The sequence below is a fragment of the Pezoporus occidentalis genome, unplaced genomic scaffold (assembly GCF_034315485.1).
Source record: "Pezoporus occidentalis ecotype Australia unplaced genomic scaffold, CSIRO_AGI_Poc_V1 ctg47, whole genome shotgun sequence".
NCBI lineage: Eukaryota > Metazoa > Chordata > Aves > Psittaciformes > Psittacidae > Pezoporus > Pezoporus occidentalis.
The window spans coordinates 2,235,373-2,256,953 of NW_026915802.1; the positions used below are offsets into that span (position 1 = coordinate 2,235,373).

General features: G+C 40.3%; 1 protein-coding gene across 39 annotated transcripts in view; it reads left to right on the forward strand.

Annotated features, from left to right (window-relative positions):
* The window catches only part of NRXN3 (neurexin 3), a 1,035,236-nt gene that overhangs the window by 771,526 nt on the left and 242,129 nt on the right, over window positions 1-21,581 (forward strand). For all 39 annotated transcript variants that reach the window (XM_062636166.1, XM_062636181.1, XM_062636183.1 and 36 more), the window contains one exon: window positions 7,042-7,223. In XM_062636166.1, coding sequence (XP_062492150.1) covers window positions 7,042-7,223 — 182 coding nt within the window. The remainder of the gene's footprint in view (window positions 1-7,041; window positions 7,224-21,581) is intronic.

Below are 21,581 nucleotides of genomic sequence, written 5' to 3' on the forward strand. Positions count from 1 at the left end.
ACTTGCTTTCATGCCAGTATTCTAGTCTGCATTCCTTTACTAGTGGCTTTTGTAGTAATGGAAATAGTAAATGAACTGCCTGAAATATACTGTCCACGTACAATGAGGTAAGGGTCACCATTACTTACTTTCTCTTATTTCTGTAACTTTGTCAAAACTTTCAGCTTTTCTTATTGAGACTTTGTGGGAATTTTTTAATGTCTGTATAAACTATCAGGTCTCCATTATTTAATTACCCCTTTAATGACAGATTAAAGGGCTGCTAATTACAGCTGCTACCTTTCCTTCCTGATGTGAATTTGGTCTTGTTTTGCTCATGTAACCTCTGGTCATTTACAATGTGTTACTGATTCCATCCTTTGGCAATATTGCTTCTTGAAAACAACCTAAATTTCAGTTCCCAACCAAGAAAGAGCAAAATGCCATCATCACAAATTTTCCTGTAGTTATAGCTTCTTGTTAGAGAGCAGAAGGTTATGATTATTAATAAACATGGTAGAACCTTTACACCAGAATATGAAGTACCACAAGAGACACATCAGAAATACTGGAGTAAGCAGAAAATCTAGTAAGACCATAAAGTAGGCACAAAATGGGAGTGGGGATGGGAAGTCCACGAAAAACAAGCAATGGGTGGGGAAAATGCAGCAAGGTTCTTTTATTTGTATACTTAAAAGTCTTTGACTTTAAAAAATGTGTCTTCCATTTCTTCTCTGGTAACGTAAAACAGAGTTTCCAGTCCTTTTACAAAAAGGAAACAATACCTATACTTTTGGGAATTCTATACAAGAGAATAAAGACATAATAGTTGAAGGAAAGGTATATGCCTCATCTTGCATGCTACTTTAGGTGAGAAGGTGTTATGAAGTCTACATGCCTCATGTGTTTTGGCAAATTACCACCACAATCAGCATATTTGTTTGCATTGGGTCATGACTGACAGAGGGCTGCAGAGCACCCAACATAGGAGGAGGCTGTGATCCGCCCTGTGTGGTTGCAGCCAGCTCTGGCATGGTTGAAAACAACACACCATGTGCCAGAGCTTCAACCTGTCAGGGGAGCACAGGGTGCTGCTGTTTAAGAAAGGGCAGTAGTTACTGATAGGTGACCTGTCAGAGCAAGGACACCCTTGAGGGGTTGTGGCCTGAGGGGAGACCTGCACAGAAGTGAGGGACTGGGACTTGTGAAGGGACCCATCCAGCACAAGGGACACCCCTGAGGGACTAGGAACTGGGGCCAGTAGAGGGACCTGCACAGCAGCAGGGACACCCCTGAGGGGTGCAGCTCATGGATAACCCATGCTGGAGCACATAAGGTAAATAAGAATCAAGGAATGGTGGAAAGAAACCTCTGTTCACTGACCGCGACCTCATGCACTGCCTGTTGTCTCACTAGAGCCCAGAGGGACAGAGGACTAGAAAGGGGAAGGAGATTTGGTGGACTGGAGCTGAAAGGAACTTCCCCTAAGTGCTTGTTAATTGTTATCTTTGTCTCCCAATGCCTGAATTGGTAATTAAAAGTTTATGTTAACTTTCAGTAAAACCAGTTAAGCAAGATTATCCCAGTTGAGACTGTTTTGCCTGTGACAGTGTTGTCACGAAAGAATGTGAGGCCCTAGTCATAGATTTTTGGTGTTAACTCAAGATACAGCTTTTCAATTGGCCTGGGTTTCTCATAATTTTCATCTTAAAGGTACTTTCCAGTTGTGAAAACCTGAACTGTAGCATTCATAGGATGTTAAACTTATATATCAGGATGCTCGCAGTTGCTGTAGTTAACCCAGTGAATCAACATTGTTAGAATACCTGTCAGGTGCTGCATTTTCCTGTAACAGGGAAACGAGTATGTGTGCTGTGCTGTAGCTGATCCAAAAGGGGCTGTTGATGGCTTAGTAGATGTAAATAGAGAATTTGCAATAGAGTATTCAATGAGGGGATATTCACAGGATGCTAAGGCACAAAAGAAGTTATAACTTGTGCAGATGTGACAGAGTTGTTTTCTACTGCTTTACAGAACTAGTTTTAGGCAGGATATAGCTGCTGCTGTGTACTGTGTTGATTGAAGGAGACTCTTCCTTAAGACAGGTTTTTGAAGTCTTTGGGCAGTGATGAAGAAACAGTGATAACTGCTTTAAAATTACAGGTGGAGGTTCTAACTTCAACTAAATGTTTCTTAGCACAACTCACTGGGAGGCTTTATTTACTGTGGCTTGTAATGTTGCTTATACCCTTTCCGTTAGGAATTTTCCGTGCAGTGTATTGCCTCAGACTGTTTTGTTTTGACTGAAACTGGGTAATCTAACAGCTTTATGCATGAATATAGCTAGCAAATACACAATTTGCTTAAGCTAGATATGCAGAATTTAAATAACAGCATTGTCATGTATATTGCAACCTAACCATCTCTGATGTTTAAATCTCTAAACACCAAAGTTGGAGTTAAAAGTTAAGTCATTTCTGGGTGAAGTCAACTGCCACTCTGCCAAACTAGATGTTTATGAGTTTATGAGCTTTTTGTATGCTAACCATCTAATGGCATTCTAGTAGCTTAAGTCTGTAGGGAGGTTCCCTCACTACCTATGTCTTCATTTCTGTGAGCTCCCAGTGCTTACCAAGTTCAGCACTTCAGCGTCCCAGTTGTGTAGCTGAACATATTGTGTTCCCATTTGTTCTTACATGTCAGTAGTGTATATCTGGCCCAGGGCACTGTGAGAAGTGGGATTGCTCTCAGCTGACTGGGGAAATAATTTTGTGTGCTCGTCTTTGATAATTTTTTTTCTCTCCACAATGCAGGTTGAAGTCAGTGTTGCGTAGTTGAAGTTGCTGTAATAATCAATCAATGAAATTAATCTGCCCACCAGACTTTTTTGTTTTCAGAGCACAGCTGGTGTTGTATCTATAAAAGGAAATACATAACTAAACAGTGAACAACAAGGAAAAATTAAATAGCAAGTGGCTGCTCATTAACAGTATATTATCCATTGTCTGTCTTCAATAGAAAGTGTCTTGGAAAAAATAAGTGCTCTTGTGTAATAAAGAGGTCTGTTACAAAGCTCAGGTGCAATAACAGGATCTCAAGCTAAACAGGCTTTCAATTCATCAGATATTTTCTTTAACCAAGTTCTTCACTTTAGTCTATGATTCTCTGCAATATTACAAGGAAATAGTTATGTATTTAACATCAGAAGGGACCACTGGAGGTAAATTAGTCCAAACTTAAAGCAAGGCCAACCAGATAGAGTTGTTCGGGCCTTGTCAAGTTTTGGTGAAGCTGAAATCTCCTTTCCTGAAGTCCAGGTTTGTAATTCTACTGTTTGTCTTGTTTGATTCTCTTGGAGTTTCAAACTCTGCAAACTAATGATTGCTGCAGTCAAATAGAAGCTTTTAAATGCATTGCGGGGTGTAGGGTGTTTTTTGTTTGTGTTTTGGTTTTGGTTTTGGTTTGGGTTCGTTTTTTTATGTTGTTGGGTTGATTTTGGTTCTTGGGTTTGTTTTGTTTGGTTTTGTTTTCCGTGGTGTTTTTAAAGTGATCACAGTGCGGTAGTAGCTCTTGTTATCCTTCCTCTTCCACTTTTACTTGATGTTTGCACCTTGAGTTTTCAGACTAGAGTGAACTTTTATTCATATTCTGGGGAAAAACTTAGTATTGGCACAATGTTAATATGCCATATCTTTCCAAACAAGGCAATGGTTATCCTGTATACCCTTGAAAAGGTGGGGAAGGGAAAGGACGTTGATATAACCAATAAATTATTGTATATTTTATTGATTTCTCCAAATCAAGCTACACAGAGGTAAAGCAAGTGGCCATATGTCATTATGCAGATAATTCTGATCTGGACAAGAAGGAAACAACTGCTGGCCACCAGGCTTCTGTTACCACATTTGTTTGGGCTCTGCTGTTGTGGTTGTTGCATGTGAATGATCTTTGTGCACAAAACCAAAGTACTGAGTATCTTCAGATTAGGCCTAGAAGCAAATCATGTTCTGTGAGGAGAAAATCAGCTCTGATAAGCTGTTAAGCAGTTAAGTCCCATGACAGGCCTGTGAAGATATAATTGATTCTAATTGGTGCTCATAGAAGCATTGATATGCTCTTCCTGCAGCCAAATGGCTCTTAGAGAGACAAAGAAATCATCTGTCTTCATAAGCAGTTAAGAACTCTCTTCCAAGCTTGTCTTTGCTGCCGAAGGGCCTGGTAACTTGTACAAAGAAAAGCAGAAAAACTTGCAGTTCCAGTGAGAATAATTTAGGAAAATGGGTTTTAATATATGAAGCCATCAACAATGAGGAAACTCATCTTGTTTTGCTTAAAATGTTAGTATGCCTTGGTTTTAGTCTGTTAAACTGATAACCTGAAGGAGGATCTTTGTAACTTAGTTTATAGTGGGCTATTGCTATACCTGTGCATGGGGGGAAGACCTAGGTAATGCAATACCCAGTAATCTCCAACCATCTCTCTAACCAAGAGGTTTCAGACACAGTCAGGAAGGCCTTTAAACAAACAGGCAAAACCCCTTTCTACATATCTTGCTATAGTTGCACACCCTTCATCTTGAAGTCAAAGCTGAATGAGAAGATAGAGTTCAGTCTGTAAAATTAATTTTTCTGAAACCTAAATGATACATGTGCACAGTTCCAAAATGCCAATGTGCTCTTTGGTTAATTCAGAATTATGACTGAAATTTCCTATCTAATCCTGATTTTAGACACATTTGCTTGAATTTACTGAGGGCATGTTCTGGTGGGTATGCACAGACCTGGAAGGAAGGAAACGTGGATTTATTTTCACTCTGTCATTGGGTCAGCTGTTCACAAATAATTTCCTTTCTGTGTGCTGAGCTGTTGATGTCTGTTTTGGTAATGTGTGCCAGGATGTCCAGAGGAAGCATCTTAAGTGAGGGTGAAGTGTAGTAATTATTTCTACTAATGTGTAGTATTTATTTGGAATTCAGGTCATAAGGGGCTTTAGCAGAGCTGCAGCTTTGTAGGCAAGTGTAGCAGTTACCTGTATATGATCTGACCTGTTTCTGTACCTAACTACATTTAGTCTGTTCAGGGTTGCTTGATACAAGTTGCTGGCTGGTATATGGGGCGTGTTAGCAGGGCAGAAAGAGATCAAAGAGATCATCTGTTGTAGTTTCACTCAGATTAGAAAATGTACCCAGTAATTGCCTATACTTTCCACAGATATTTTGTCCCTAATGCAGTAATGGGAGCTGGTTATTTTTGCTTACAATTTTGTAGCTTGTGACCCATTGCAATAGTGCTTAGAAAATGAGGTGCATAAGCGGCTGAAGCATTGAAAAGTGTTGTTCCTGTCCTGCCTGTAGATTTGGGTCTAGAACAGCAATTTTAGCTATATTTTCCAAGAAGCTCATGGGCTGATTTTGTAACTGCTGAGTTATAAAATCCTTCTCCTAACTCTGAGTGTTGAGTACAAGGCATAATGTGAACTCCAAATGCTTTCGCTTCTCAGCTTTCTCATCTGCGACAATAATTTCCACTTGCGGGGCTGTCTTGCTCAGCTCAGATGGCCCTCGTAAATGTGTCAGGACAGTGCTCGGCTTTGTAGAGGTTTGGTGTTGTCCTTAAAAACAAGGTCAAGGAACAAATTCCCAGGCTCACTGTAAAGACAAACAGTGCTGGAAATATGTGGACTAGATATCCAAAAGTCTTAGAAGTACTGTGAAAAGGATAGTCTCCCACTGTGTGTGAATAGTCTTCAGCTGAAGACAAGTCCAGCTTCAAGGAGAACTTACAAATATTCCTTTTGAATCCCCATATTAAATCCCATGCTTCTAAAACAGATGTGGCTTGTTTTCTTCCCTGAACAGCAATGTCCCATATGGCGTTGTCTGGGATATTAGCACTAATGAAATCATTCATTCTTGATAAGCTCTTCACTTATCTTTATCTTAAATGCTGCTTGTCTTTTATTATTTAGGAACTAATAAAATGTACTTCCTCAGGTTGCATACATAAGAAATTTTTTGAGTGATTTATACCTTAAGAGGAAGCTTGCTTGTTTGTAGTTCCCCTGCTGTGATGTGTGTAGGAAGATGACGATGTTCTGAATAACATGCATACACATTTAAATTGCTCTTTGAAGTGTTTGTGAGTCTTGAGTGTGTGCTCATCTGAAGGGTGAACTTTCCAAAAGGAGGAAATTACATTGTTTGTTACTGAGTCTAATGGTGCAAGGCTAATGGGGAAGGAACAGATATGTTTTGTCTGATAAAAATCCGCTTCACCTTCATATCTCCTTCCATCACAAAAAGTGTCTAGCATTATAGAGCCATGGCTCTATCAAGGAAAAGTTACAATTCTTTTAGAAGGAACAGTATGTGCGTGAAGTTGAAGTGGTCAGTCTGGGGCACCTTTCATGTGTGTCTTATAGCATATATGGAATCAATTCCAGTATCAAAGATGCTTCATAATGTCATTTGTCACAAAATTGATGGATTTTAATAAGTGGTGCCACAGAAAATATATGGACTCAGTCAGAGATCAATATGATGAGGCAAAAGCTGTTTATTACAAAGCCTTAACCACTTAAATACTGTTTCTTACATGCACTTACAGTGATTTGGCATATTATGATTGGATACATGTCTTGAAGACCTGTAGTGACTAACATATAATTGGTTAAGCACAGGTGTGAGAACTTGACCTCAAAAGCTTGCCAACAGTCCACAGTTCTCATTAACTCGGTGAAATCCAGCTTCTTCTTATCTTGTTTGTTTAGGCTTCCTCGGGGCTCTCATGGCCTTGCTGTATCTTTCAGGCTTATTCAGAATTTATGTGCCAATTATCCATTCTCCCCTGAGAACACTGCCTCCACAAAGTGGTGTTCTTATCTTTTACTTGGCCCCTTCTCTGTGTTCTGCCAGTAGTCTGGCCAGCAGAAGGCATTAATTTCACCCCTTTAGCTAATGAAAGTGTATGCTTGCTTATATTCTTCCTTGCGAAAGCAAATAAATATTAGCAAATAAATGAAATGTGTAACTAATACATTTTTCTTTGAATTTGTGTTTTGTAGCTGGTGCCACATATATATTTGGGAAGAGTGGCGGTCTCATCCTGTACACCTGGCCAGCTAATGACAGACCAAGCACAAGGACAGACCGTCTTGCTGTAGGCTTCAGCACAACAGTGAAGGATGGCATTCTTGTTCGGATTGACAGTGCCCCTGGGCTTGGAGATTTTCTGCAGCTGCACATAGTGAGTATAGATAGGCCCATGTCCATGACAGACATGGGTTTCTGTTAATTGAAAATGCATTTGAAGAAAACTATTACTCTAAAATAGTATGTGTACTCTGCACTCTTTATATCTTCAGTATGCATCAAATTAACCTGTCTTAGGTAGTTCTTTAGGATTTTGTTGAATTACTGAATGGGATGAACGAACATTACTGAATGGGATGAAACCAAAACTTGATGCCAGAAGAAATTGGAAAGGGGCCAAGACCCACACACAAATAAAAAAAACAACACCAGAAGAGCCTGATGAGATTCAATAGGTGTAGGGTTTATTTAAAAAGTATTAATCTACTGTGGTTTATGCACAGCCCTAAATACAGCTGAATTTATGGTGGCGAGTATTACTTTTCTCAGAAGGCAAGGAATTAAATAGAGTGATAGGTTTGTTTTTTTTTCCCTCACTGAGAAAGTTAAGTGAAAACTGACAGATACTCAAGCTGATATAACTGCTTTCTTTAGTGGGATAACTCAAAAGAATAAGAATTTGATGTTTTAGCAAAACATGTCTTTGCAAGAAGAAAATAGTCTTTTTTTGTGAAAGCAAATATTAATAGGGAAACTTGAGTGAAGGTGGATTTAGGGAGAGTCAAATTGTTTGAGAAAATGAGAACACTAGAACTGGAAATTTTTGGAGTTTGTTATTTCATGTGGTGCTCTGGGAGGAGAAGAGTTGGTTTGCTTTCTTTTCATTTGCAAACAAAGTAACAAAGAGGTTTACTAGAGGTAGAAGCTGGTAAGGTTACTCGATGCTCAGATTATTTCCAATGTTTATGAATTAATTCATAGTGGAATGAGCCATTTGCAGGTTTTGAATGAGCTGGAGAGTTGTTGACATTTGACAGAAAACTGCTGCTGCCATGTTCAGAATCATGTTGAAGAGCTGAGTATGTTGCAAGGTGGTTCCGAAATAAGGGTCAGGGCTAGAACTCATTGCTAGCATTTTAAGTGGGTTTATTTTGAATGTTGTAAGATGCAGATTTCTTTGAATGGGTTAGAATGTGGTCTTGAGCCATTAGGCTGTCACCAATTCTGTTTTCTCTCTTTTTGTGATATATCCAAATATTTAGTTTGTGTTTTGTGCTGGAATGAAAGCAAGATCAAATCCTGTCATTTTTTTTAAAAGGAAAACACTTCTGCTTGTTTTCTTAAAAACAAAACAAAAAGAACTGAGAATACTTTGTAGAAGTGAACAGTGCTAAGCCTAGTGCGTTGGAATACTGTAACGCACGTTAAGCAAAAGTGGTTGGATATGTTTGAGCAAGAGATTGTATAATCTCGAAATGCTATAATACAACGTGTAAAATGCTTTTCAATTAACTGGAGAACAGTATGCTTGGCATGTAAGAATTGCATAGATACCCGGGCTAGCCAGGGAGGTATTCCATACCACAGCACGTCATGGCCGGGGTGGGGGGTGACTGGGAGTTACCCGGAAGGACACGGGCTTCCGGGTGGAACTCGTTCTCTTGGCCGGTGGTATCGTATTCTCTTCCCTTGTTATTTTCCCTTATCATTGTTGTAGTTGATAGTAGCGGTGGTGATTTGTGTACACTGGTTGCTGGACTGTTCTTGTCTCAACCCGTGGGAGTCGCACTTTTTTCGATCCTCCTCCCCGTTCCTCTGGGAGTGGGGGAGAGCCCCGGTGGGGGGGGGACACGGACCTCGATTGTTGTCAGCTCGGTACCACTCACTGGGAGTGAGTGAACAAGTTACCTGACTGGGTTTAAACCACGACAACTAGTAGCAAATTTCCTGGATTAATAGTGGGCAGGCCTCTTCTGGGGCCTTTCTAGACATTCCAGTCATACTTCCCTAGGCGTTATCACCTTCTGTTGGTGATAAGACATGAAAAAAAGCCACCTGGTGATCATTGTTTTCTAATGTGCTTCACTGAAGTAAAATTTGACCTAAAAGTCATAGAATAGGCTATGGTTTATCAATATCTGATACTATTTTAAAGATTGTAAATGTGGCTCATACTCTGCTAAGATTTTATAATAGTATGCCTGCTTTCTGAATACCACGTATGTTCTGGAGTGTTCATTATACTTTCTTTCTATTTATAAAGTTCAAATTTTAAAAGATACCTTACGAACAAGTTACATATTTGCTTGTTTAATTTACAGTTGTTTTGTTTGGATTCATTTTTTAATTACGAGTCCTTCGTATACTATGAAAATTTATTGACTAAGGCATCAGTTTTATATGACGAAAAATTACAGCCTCTGAAACAAATTTCTCTCCTGATTTACAATGAAGTATAAACTGGCAGCTGTGCAAAAATGGATGGCATACCATCCAGATCGATGTCATACATGAAGCACGAGGTGTTTGTGTGAACAGACTGTAGCATATAGAATGAGTGTTGCTATAGAATCAAATCCCCTATGAGGTTTTTTTTTATACACAAGTCATTTGTAACACTAGTTCCAAACACATTGCCTTTCACAATGAGTGCTTAGAAGACTACATGAATAGTTCTGGTTGAATGTTTCTATATGTTAATTCACCTACAGTACCACACTTGTTTTGTGATTCCTGACCTGCAAATATCTTTGTAGAGATCAAATGGGGAGAGGAAGACAGCTGCAGGTGATGATAGTTATCATTCTTGTGATGACTATATAGAGAGAAATCACCCATCCGTTTACACTGCTGATTTATTCTGCAGTCTCAGTTCAATGTGTTTCGTAAACGGTCTTCTCACCTCTGCTTTTCAGAATGGTCCTGTGAGGCTGGTCCAGTTTCTGGGTTGCATGTAAAATGTAAACTCTAGATTTTAGCAAACATGTTAGTGATTTTGGGAGTTTTGCTTCAGTAGACCCAAGCTAAGGGAGATCTATCATTTAGCAGCAGGCTGCATTTTAAAGATACTGGATTTGATGAACATGCTGATTCTTAAGCAATAAGAAAGTCTTCCCTAAGTTAGAGATGGCAGTGCTAAATGAGAATAATTATAAATGGAAGAAAATGTATGTGCACATTTGGCCAAATTTGTTCAGGTATACTGTGTGTGGCCAAAGCCTGTGTTTGTGGTTTTATGGTTGTAGACAATTGTGTCTACTCAGTACAAAGTCTCCTGGAGACTCCCTCCAAAACTGCAGTGCCATGTCATCTGAGTAGACATAAAAGAAGCAGAAGAGTTGGAATCAGAAGAATAGCTACAGAGAGTGTATGATGTGCCAAATATCTTAAGGTCTAGACTGAAATAACAGATGAAGGCAAAATATAATAGCAGTTTGTGTTTTACTTTTCTATAAACACAATCACCTTGATGCAAAATATTTTAGCCTTTCGTAGGCCAAATTCAGAGTACGCTTTAAAAGGGTTTCATATTTACACCAAAGAAAGTAGGATAAGAGGGTTTCATTAAGATTAGCTTGTTTTATTTGACAGGCAGTTTATCAGTGGAGACTATAAACCATGAAAAATGTGGGTGATCTGCTTCAGTCTCCTGTCTTGTGTTTTGCTTTTTTTGGCTGCCTTTACTGTTTTACAATTATCTCTGAATGTGTGTTTCACTATATTAGACCTCTTTTCTTATTCTTCTATAGAACTTTTAGTTTGAGTTTGATTTTTGTGAATTCAAATAATTTCACATGGCATCTTGATCTTGTTTACATTGTACTTTCAGAATAGGGCTATTATTCTTGCCCTTTCCAGTATAGAGTAAGTCTTTGAGTTTGTTACAAGATTGGGGTGGCAGTACTGTCCCCTACCAACAATGGGTAATTTAGGAGATTAACAAGCATTGAGCTATTGCATCGCAAACAGGTTCTGAAGATCTCACAGAGCACACATCACAAGTGTTTACCTCCTTTCTGTAGTTATTTATATTAATAAATATAAGTTGTAACTCATGTCTTCCTTTTTGCTTAGGATGGCAGTCAACTTCAGCTGATGCTTGCATCTTAATTGCACTCCATTTCTTTATGTTGATCACAAGAAGATGATTTAAGTGTATCTGTGTTAATCAACATTGGAGCAAATTAACAGCATGCATATAGTCAAGTACTACTTTCCTTACACAGAAAAATAATTTCTAGTTAATGACTTGTAAATTTTTATATTGCTTGAGCTTGTTTGCAGAAAGACAAAACTGCCCAGAATTCGGGCTTCTCTGGACAAGGGGGGAAATAGCTGAAAAAAAAATGAATACGGTTAATGTGAAATTTAAGTCCCAAAACCAAAGAAAGTGAGCAGAAGACCAGTGTATTGGTAGTATGGATAACAAAGATGTTTCCTTATAAAATAGCCTACCCAAAGGCATAACAGGCATTCCATTGAGAGATGCAAATCCATTTGCTGTCTCTGTGTAGCAAGGTGTAGAGCATGATGAAGGGATATGGGTCTTTGTATGTATTACAATTGACTTTTTTAATGACTAGCACAATATGTTTAGTGCACATGATTTGTTACTGAAGATATTTGACTAGTAGTAAAATTGCCCTAAAGACTAATTTTAAGTTGAAAGACAAATCTCAATAAATTTCAAAGTCAATGAGTAGGTGTCCTGGGTTAAGCTGTAGCAGTCCTTTTTCTCCTTCTTAGTAGCTGGTGCAGTGCTTTGGTTTTGTTTTTAGTCTGAGAACAATGCTGATAAGACACAGGTGTTTTTAGTTGTTACTAAGTAATGTTTACTCCAATCAAGGACTTTTTCAGTCTCATGCTCTGCCAGTGAGGAGGGACACAGGAAGCTGGGAGGAAGCAGAGATAGGATAATTAACTGGGTCAACCTGTCATGCATAGCATTTTCCTGGAAGAGGGCCTCTGCTCCTGACCAAGTACTTTGAAAATACTTAATGTACAAAAAGGCTACTATATGCAGATCATTCACACAAAGAATTGAGCATAAAATAGCTGCTTGCCAGGTTATGTCAGGTTTATAGAATAGAAAAACCCATGGCAAATGTATGACTTCAGCATCATTATTTTGCCTGAGAGAGGCTGTACTGTATGAGCCTCAAATCTGAGGTATGCACGTCAGTGGCTGTTTTGTCAGCTGGTGTAAGATTGCCAGAGTGCCTGGCATTTATTTATTTATTTGTTTATTTACTTATTTATTTATATGGAATCTTTCTATTTAAACACTCAAGAATCCTAACCCAAAATGCCCTCAGTCTTTTCCTGTCCTTTTCTAAACTCTTTGGGTGTATGAAGTCCCATGTGTTTGTGCATGCTGCGTTTATTGTTCCCTAGAGCATGGAAGAATTAGTAAAGGAAAACTAATTTGAAGAAAGATAATGGACCTTCAGTTTTCAAGCCAGCTTTAAAACGTGTTTTTGTTACTTCTGTTTTTATTTAAAAAAAGTATTTAAAAATACATTTTTAATATATTTGAACTAGTTCACATTATGCATAGGAATGGTCCATCTACTTTATCTACTAGCTTTTGGGAAAGAGTCTCTGTGGTAGGAGATCATGAGTTAAGACTAAATGTTTGAAGGTTTCTCACCTGAGCATGCCTGTTCATGGCTAGCACAATTTGGCACTATGCCCCATCAAGTTATCACAATGTCCTTTTGAGCTTCAGTCCCTGCTTAGTTGCCAGTGTCTGTACAAGGTCTATGAATGCATATACATAGCTAGGAAATAGCATGCTGATGTCCTGTGTCTAAAGATGATGGATTTTAGATCCCTAACTCCATTCAGACAGCATGGAAGCTCAGTGCTTTGATACAGGGATTCACTAACACCTCACTCAGTGATAGGATTTGCATAGATCCAGTATCTTTTGCCGTTGTTATTGAAGGTTGTGAATCTGATTGATGAGGAAGATGAAGAAAGAACTGGTAGAGCGTGTTATCATGAATGGTAAAATGGCCAGTTGGCCCACAAGTTAGCCTGATTAGAGTCACAAATCTGAAAATAATCTCAGGACTTTGGCTTTGCAGAACAGCAGAGTTCATCTGGGCAATGGCGAGTGAAAGTTAAGAATTGGAGGAGATGGAAGAAGAATCAATGAGGAGTTACATGGGTGATTTTGTGAAACCTGTCTTAAAGATATGGGTAACTAAATATACTACCTTTGCTGATTTAAAAGAGAGCGCTTTACTGTGTCATCAAGGAAAACAGACTTCTACTAAGTTGATGATGATCTGGAATAGTAGGCAGAATTAACAGCATTTTTTTCAGAATGCACTCCTGACCATTTTGGTGTTGGACACCTTGCAAAGTTAGGCCCTAGCACTTTAGGGTGAAGTGAGAAAATAAAAATATGCTCCTAATTAGAAGGAAAAATCTTAAAGGGCTTACTTATGAGAGAGATTGATCCCTAAGTTTATAGATTCTGTTTAAAGTATATTCTAAAGCTTGAAACTTGTTTAATTTGTCAGCATTTGTCTTAAGATTTGTTTTGGTTCCATGAATTGCTGTTAGGTGTTAAATGATCAAATTTCAGAGTATCTCACAGTATCTATCCAAATACCCTGCATGGCAACTAATGTTATGTTACTGCTTGGTCTTGTGCATCGTATAAACAAGTACTGTGTTTACTACTGCTTATTATTTTGCTCTCTCCTGTGCCTATAATGTTTTTGTAAAATATGTCATATAGGGCCATATTATATATCATAACTTCAGTAAAACTTGAGTTGAATTGCACTTACTGTTTTGTAGTGCTTCACATTTCAGAACTAATAACTGGGATTTTCACATTTTGTGACGGTCTTGTCAATGATTGAATAAATGAGGAAATACTGTGACTTTTTTACATGCTGAGTAAATTTAGATTTTGCATCTTATAGTTTGTCATGGTTTCAACTGGTAGTGGCTGGCTGGGGTTAAACCACACAGTGTTTTTTCCTTTTAATACTATATGCGAAGGAGTGAAGTATTATGGTGGTTTTGGTTTTGTTTGGTTTGATCTGGCTCATCAGAGAAAGAAACTCAGACAATTCCCACTTGTCTTCATTCCCAATGAAGTTCATTTCTTGAAACAACCAGGACCTGAAGAAGAAAAGTGTGAAGCTTTTAGTGATCATTCTAAAAGCTAAAAGAGAAAATAGTCTTCTGTGTTTATAGACTCTAACAATTGGCAATATAGATGTTTTTGTCCTTTACAAGAACAAATTTACAAGCTTACTCAGACCAACCCATTTTACTTTTGTATGCTTGGATAAATTGCGCTAACAGATTCTAAGTTAAATCTGTTTGTAATTAAAGCCTTTATCACCTTCTCTATGGTTGCATTAAAAAAGTAAAATTCTTGGTCTTCATGTAAATAGATAGAAGCAGCATACGATAACAACTCACTGCACATTCAGACATAGTACAACTCAAAAGCAATTAAACAAGGGCAATTGTCAGTTTAATTTACCCCTGCTTGGAATCTGATGTAACCTTCTCATCAAAGGTTAACAACTGTTTGGTACTACAGCAGCTAGAGTGAAATGAATTGTTTCTCTATTAAGTTTCCAGGAAGAACATCTTAAACAGGGACATATTGCTAAATCTAACTAGAAAACTATAAACTTGATCTAATCCAAACAATGTTGCACATTGCTTGCACTAAGATTTTAATTTTAGAGGATTTCAGAACTCAGTGCAGGGAAAAGATAACTTGAGCACTGCTCTGCAGCTGACTGAGATGAAAATCAGCTGTTCTAGAGAACACAGAAGACTAGTCCTGCATACTTTCAAGTGGGAAATGAAAGGCAATTCTGCCTTTTCCCATTTTAACAGGACACTGCAGACACAATTTTGAGGAGAAAGTGCATGAGCTGGACTTTGGCTAGAGCTCTAACATCTGAATTCTTGTGAGTTTCTCTGACCATAAGTTTTCAAGAAAGAGGCACAGTTCTTATTCAGAAACATTGCCTTAACACTTATCATGCCTAAAACATATATGTGCATATAACTTTAAAACAGCTATACAGTCACAATACATCACACTATCTCTTTGAAAGTTAGACATGAACATGAGGCCTTAGAGATTAAGTGATGTAACTAAGCTGTTCCCTCAGAATTGGAGCTGGTTGGCTCTGAATGTTCATCATCTTTTTAAATCACAAGGCTTCAGAGTGCTTCCTTATTCACCCTGGGAGAGTGGTTCAATAGCAACAGCTGGGGGAGGGTAGTGCACTAGTAAGGCTGCTATGGCCAACATCTGCTGCTATTGTTCAGACACCTGAGGACAGAATTTACAGCAGCAGGCAGTGTGGTGTGGTTTTTGTTGTTGTTGCTTTTATTTTTTTCTTCTCTATTTAAATGCGGATGGGACCTGAACTTGCTTCGCTTGTGTATTGTTAGGATCGAGTCTGAAGTGCTATTGTTTGTGCTAATAAGCCTCTCCCATTAGTTAACCTTTCAGTACATAAAGCATGATTGAACTGAAGGCTTGCTGCTGGTTTGAAAGACTTTAATATGAAATACATGATACAGGCATTTTCCTTTTCCATCTCCTTATGTAAAAGAAGTGGGATGAGGGAGACGGCAAGCACAGCCTGAAATGCAACTAAAGTAAAACTTATGTAGTGTGAAAACTCTCATAAGTATCTTGGCATATCTTTTTTTCTGCTACATTTAAATTCCTGGTGCTTTGTTTGAGCAATTTGCATCCTACAGAAAGAAACTGACTGCCTCATGTAACTGGTATAATTAGGGCCAGTGTAAAGCATCAGCTGAGCATGTTTTTGCCTGTACCTGATAACCACATATATTACTAGCCCTGGCTGTCCAAATTTACTTTCGGTGCACTCAGCCCCTGTTTTAGCCTATTCTTTGTTCTTGTCAATTACTGATGTTGGGAGTATGGTTTCTGGAAGTTGGGTAATAGAAATCATTAAGCATGACAAAGAAAAGTATCTTATACTGACTCAGGCTGCCTTTGCTATCTTATCATGTCTCTCTTATTCTATTATTTTTAGACAATCTCTTTTGAAAGCCAGTACCACATACAAGATTTCAAGTTCTGAATCTTTTAAAACTCTTTAGCATGATGCTGCTCAGCCTTAAAGGGATGGTGGGATTAATCAGTTCTGTGGGAACCATATCATGTTTGCAGTATACTACTTTAACTAGCTCTAGGAAAGAGAACCTCTAACTTTGCAGGCATTTTCCGCTTGTTTAATGGAAAAGGATCTGTTCTGTGTCTTTGGGTGCATTGCTAAAATAATTTTTACAAACATTCTTATTATCTGCAGGCTGTTCTTTCATAGTTGGTACATTGCATTGCAAGTATATTTAAAGAGACTAGGCCCTCAATAGGCGATGATCTTTTGGTATAACTCAGGTGGGCAACACATGCTGTGGCATTGCATGTTGAAGTAAATGTATCTCCACACAGAACAGAATGGTTAATACAGCCTTTCAATATTAGCAACTGGATTTACTTGTATAATGAGTTGGTCAACACGTGAAAAAAAAATTGGGACTCAATGAAAGGTATTTAAACTACGTAAGCTGGGGAGAGGGGGGCGCAGTGTCAAGGAGAAGTAGGGGTTCACTTTGCGTGCTGTTTTCTTGGTAGTGTTATACCAGTGTACTGAAGAATTGGTCAGGAAAGGTTATTTCAAGACGGAAGTCTGAGTGTGTTGTGAAGCTTATACCCTGCAACATCCAGCATCCTGGGGAGTGTGGTGGGACTGTCAGCGCCTTTCTGCAGATAAGATTTACAGAACTATTGCAATCTATCACTGCTGGGTTGATTTTGCACACTTACAGTTTTGGGAGGGTTTTACAAGAGATGTAGTCCATTGTTCTGTTACACTGAACAGATTTTTCTGTGATGTGTTAAAAATCTAACTGTACTGATTCTGCCTGGTTGTTAGGATATTTTTTTCTTGTATTTATTACTTTGAAGAACTTCAATGTCCATACATGTGTGAGTCTTCTCCATTTTTTTCAATGCAGAAATGCAGTTCTTACTGTATCAGAGAGGACATCATCTGTTATGTAGTCTGGAGGCCTTGCATTATGTAGTCTGCAGCCTTGCAGTAATTTCTAAGGTGGTAATTAATGGGCTTGTGGAATTGTGAATAGAGAATGGTAATTCTGGTTGCCCAGGGGGGTTGTGGAGTCTCCTACGTTGGAGATATTCGAGGCCTGCCTTGACAAGTTCCTGTGTGATGTACTCTAGGTTACCCTGCTCTTCCAGGAGGGTTGGACTAGATGATCTTTTGAGGTCCCTTCCAACCCTTAGGATTCTGTGATTCTGTGATTCTGTCCTTTGAGATATTTGAAAAGACATCACCTGTAATGCGAGCAGCTGCAATGAAGGATGATCACTGCAATTTGAGGACAGAGCGTGATACCTTGTTGCATGCAGTTTTGAAGCACTGCATCTGATATTGGTGTACTTCACCCATGTTTTAACATCCCTTGATCAGTTGCACACATTTTGTGTTTGCCTTACTCCTATCACTCTCCTCTCACAAGAGCTATTTATTAGCGTACTCATTTAGTTTCCTCAGCGCATCATAGAATCATAGAATACTTAGGGTTGGAAAGGACCTTAAAATCATTGAGTTCCAACCCCCCTGCTGTGGGCAGGGACACCTCACACTCAACCATGTCACCCAAGGCTTTGTCCAACCTGGCCTTGAACACTGCCAGGGATGTGGCATTCACAACTTCCCTGGGCAACCCATTCCAGTGCCTCATCACTCTTACAGTAAAGAACTTCTTCCTTATACACAATCTAAACATCCTCTGTTTAAGTTTTAACCTGTTATCCCTTGTCCTATTGTCGTGGTGTAAACCCAGTCAGGTAACTCGTTCACTCACTTCCCCCCCTTTTCTTGCCCTCCCCCTGCTTTCGGAGGGACGGAGAGGAGAATCGAAAAGAATGCAACTCCCACGGGTTGAGATAAGAACAGTTTAGTAACTAAGGTATAACACAAATCACTACTGCTACCACCAATGATAATAATGATAAAGGAAATAACAAGGGAAGAGAATACATCATCTCACCACCAGCCGACCGATAACTCGCCCCCCCCAGCCCGACCAAGCTCTGACCGATACCTCCTCCAACCCCGCAGTCTCCCAGCCCTTCCGGCTAACTCCCAGTTACCTCCTGGGCATGACGTGCTGTGGTATGGAATACCTCTTTGGTCAGTTTGGGTCAGGTGTCCTGTCTCTGCTTCCTCCTGGCTTCCCCTCCTCCCTGGCAGAGCATGAGGCTCACAAAGTCCTTGGCCAAACCAAAACATCCTTGTTATCAGCTCTGTTCCCGAGCTGAAAGTCAAAACACTGCACTACACCAGCTACCAAGAAGGGGAAAAATGGCTGCTACTGCTGAACCCAGGACACCTATCACTACAATCCCTAATGAAGAGTCCCTACCCAGCATCCTTACAGGCCCCCTTCAGATACTGGAAGGCTGCTATGAGGTCTCCACGCAGCCTTCTCTTCTCCAGGCTGAACAGCCCCAACTTTCTCAGCCTATCCTCATACGGGAGGTGCTCCAGTCCCCTGATCATCCTCGTGGCCCTCCTCTGGACTTCTTCCAACAGTTCCATGTCCTTTTTATGTTGAGGAAACCGGAACTGCACACAATACTCCAAGTAAGGTCTCAGGAGAGCAGAGTAGAGGGGCAGGATCACCTCCTTCGACCTGCTGGTCACGCTCCTTTTGATGCAGCCCAGGATACGGTTGGCTTTCTGGGCTGCAAGCACACACTGAAGCTGGCTCATGTTCATTTTCTCATTGACCAACACCCCCAAGTCCTTCTCTGCAGGGCTGCTCTGAATCTCTTCTCTGCCCAACCTGCAGCTGTGCCTGGGATTGCTCCGACCCAGGTGTAGGACCTTGCACTTGTCATGCTTAAACTTCATGAGGTTGGCATCAGCCCACCTCACAAGCGTGTCCAGGTCCCTCTGGATGGCATTCCTTCCCTCCAGCGGATCAACTGAACCACACAGCTTGGTGTCATCGTCAAACTTGCTGAGGGCGCGCTCAATCCCACTGTCCAAGTCAGCGACAAAGATGTTGAAGAATACCGGCCCCAACACCGATCCCTGGGGGACGCCACTCGTTACTGGTCTCCAGCTGGACATTGAGCCACTGACCACAACTCTTTTCATGCGAAAAGCTTAGATTACTGTCCTGGGTTCAGCAGTGGCAGTCATGTTTCTCCTTTGTGGTAGCTGGTACAGTGCTGTGTTTTGACTTCCAGTCTGAGAACAGTTGGTGAAGCCGATGTTTTCGGTTGTTGCTAAGTGATGTTTACCCTGACCAAGGACTTTGTGAGGCTCATGCTCTGCCAGGGAGGAGGGGAAGCTGTGAGGAAGCAGAGATGGGGCGCCTGACCCAGGCTAGCCAGGGAGGTATTCCATACCACAGCACGTCATGCCCGGGGTGGGGGGTAACTGGGAGTTACCCGGAAGGACACGGGCTTCTGGGTGGGACTCGCTTTCTTGGCCGGTGGTATCGTATTCTCTTCCCTTGTTATTTTCCCTTATCATTGTTGTAGTTGATAGTAGCGGTGGTGATTTGTGTTGTACATTGGTTGCTGGACTGTTCTTGTCTCAACCCGTAGGAGTTGCACCCTTTTGATCCTCCTCCCTGTTCCTCCGGGAGGGGAGCCACAAAACTGGCTGTGAAAAGTAGTGATCTCTAGGAAAATGTGAGCTTTATAGAGGCACAGAGGAGTATTTTGCCTTTAAAAATGTAGAAATAGGCACAAAAGGAGGAATATGAGCTTTTTTGCCAGCGTCATTTATATATTGCATAATGCTTTTAGTGTTGTTCTCCACACAACTCCAGGTCTTAATATGACACACATCATTGTGACCAAAAGGATGATAATCCAGTAGACTTTTTGATGTTGCTATAGTGAGGTGTACATGATGCCTGACTCTGGTATCCTCCTTTTTTGAATAAAACATTGTCTTGAGGAAAAGTGGCAAATTCTAGGTTTTAAATTACTTTTAAAGATATCAAGGTTGTTATTGTTGAGACAAATTTTTATTTCCATAGAGGTATTATGAGTGCATAGTCCCTTCATTAACGTCAATGTAGCTGTTTTAGACTTTGGCTCATGATGGAGTACTCACTGAAAGAAGTTCCTGATTTGAAGCTACCTGTGAAAGTGGTGCCTGGCACTGATAATTGTCAGTGGATAGTTGCTGGCTCCTTGAATGCCAAAGAAAAAATGTAATTTAGCTTCTGTAAGAAGCTTCTTTCCTTTCACATTTGCACTCCTGTGTCAAAAGCCACGCTTTTCTTTGGAGGATGAGCAGCATTGCTTTTCTTCCCAGAACTGCTGATACAGTAAGTGGTTTGGGGTTGGGAGGTCACTCTTGTCACTGAAGCAAGCCTAGGTCTGAAGAATGCATTCGAGCTTGTCGAAGAACTCAAAGCTTTAGCTGCTGAGCATTGTTCAGTGCTTTTTAAGAAGTCATTCATTTTTGACGTTGATGTGGGTTTTGGACTGTAGTGAAACTAGAACAAATTCTTGCTACTTCCCGCAAATTGGAATAGGTGATAAGTTCTTGAAAACAGGCAAATATGGGGCATAAGTTCAGATATGAGTTAAGATGCAGGGCTGTGCTCTCTAGTTGGATTGTTGCTTTCTGTCTTTATCAAGACTAAAGAGCCTGTGGTCCATTGCACTGCCCTGGGTGTATAAATTAGGTACAGAGAAGACAGGAAACATTATGGATTATAGCATGAGTGGTCAGATCTCTGCTAATGTGATGTGCTGCAAATGTGTTGTGTCCACAGATGTGAATGCAGCTTGTTTAAATGCCACTGGGAGAAGCAAGAGGGGGCTCTGCAGACGTCTGATTGCATTATATATGTAAAACCATGTAGTGGGTATAAATGGCAAGGTGGTTGCTGCAGGTTGGCCTCTCTAGAATGAGAGCAGGGACTGCCTCATGCCACACTCAGCTGCCTCCAAAATGTACCCACCACAAGGCACAGCTGAGCCCATCAGCCAAGCCAACAGTGTCAGTGAAAGCATAGTCAAGAAAGGGCAGAAAAATGCCAAATAGAGGAGGGGGAGGGGAAAGGGACAGCACAGCAGAGGGAACACCAAGGTGAGAGGAGGAGGAAGTGCTCCATGGCAGAGCAGATATTTTCCACTGCAGACAGTGGAAAACCCAGTTCCGGAGCAGATGCATATTTCTAAAGGAAGTAGCCTGTCAAGAGCCCACACTGGAGCGGAGGAAAAGAAGAAGGAGCTGCAGAGAGAAACTGCTGTGCACTGACTAACTGGCCTTTCTAACCCTTGGACATTTGTTGCCATACTGAGGGGGGCAAATGTAACTTCTGGTGATAGCAAGGGGGGAAGAGAGGAGCCTGCAATTGGGTGAAGTTGAGCCTTTGAAAGAAGGAGGAGAGGGGCTTTCCCTCTGATTTAATGTTTGTC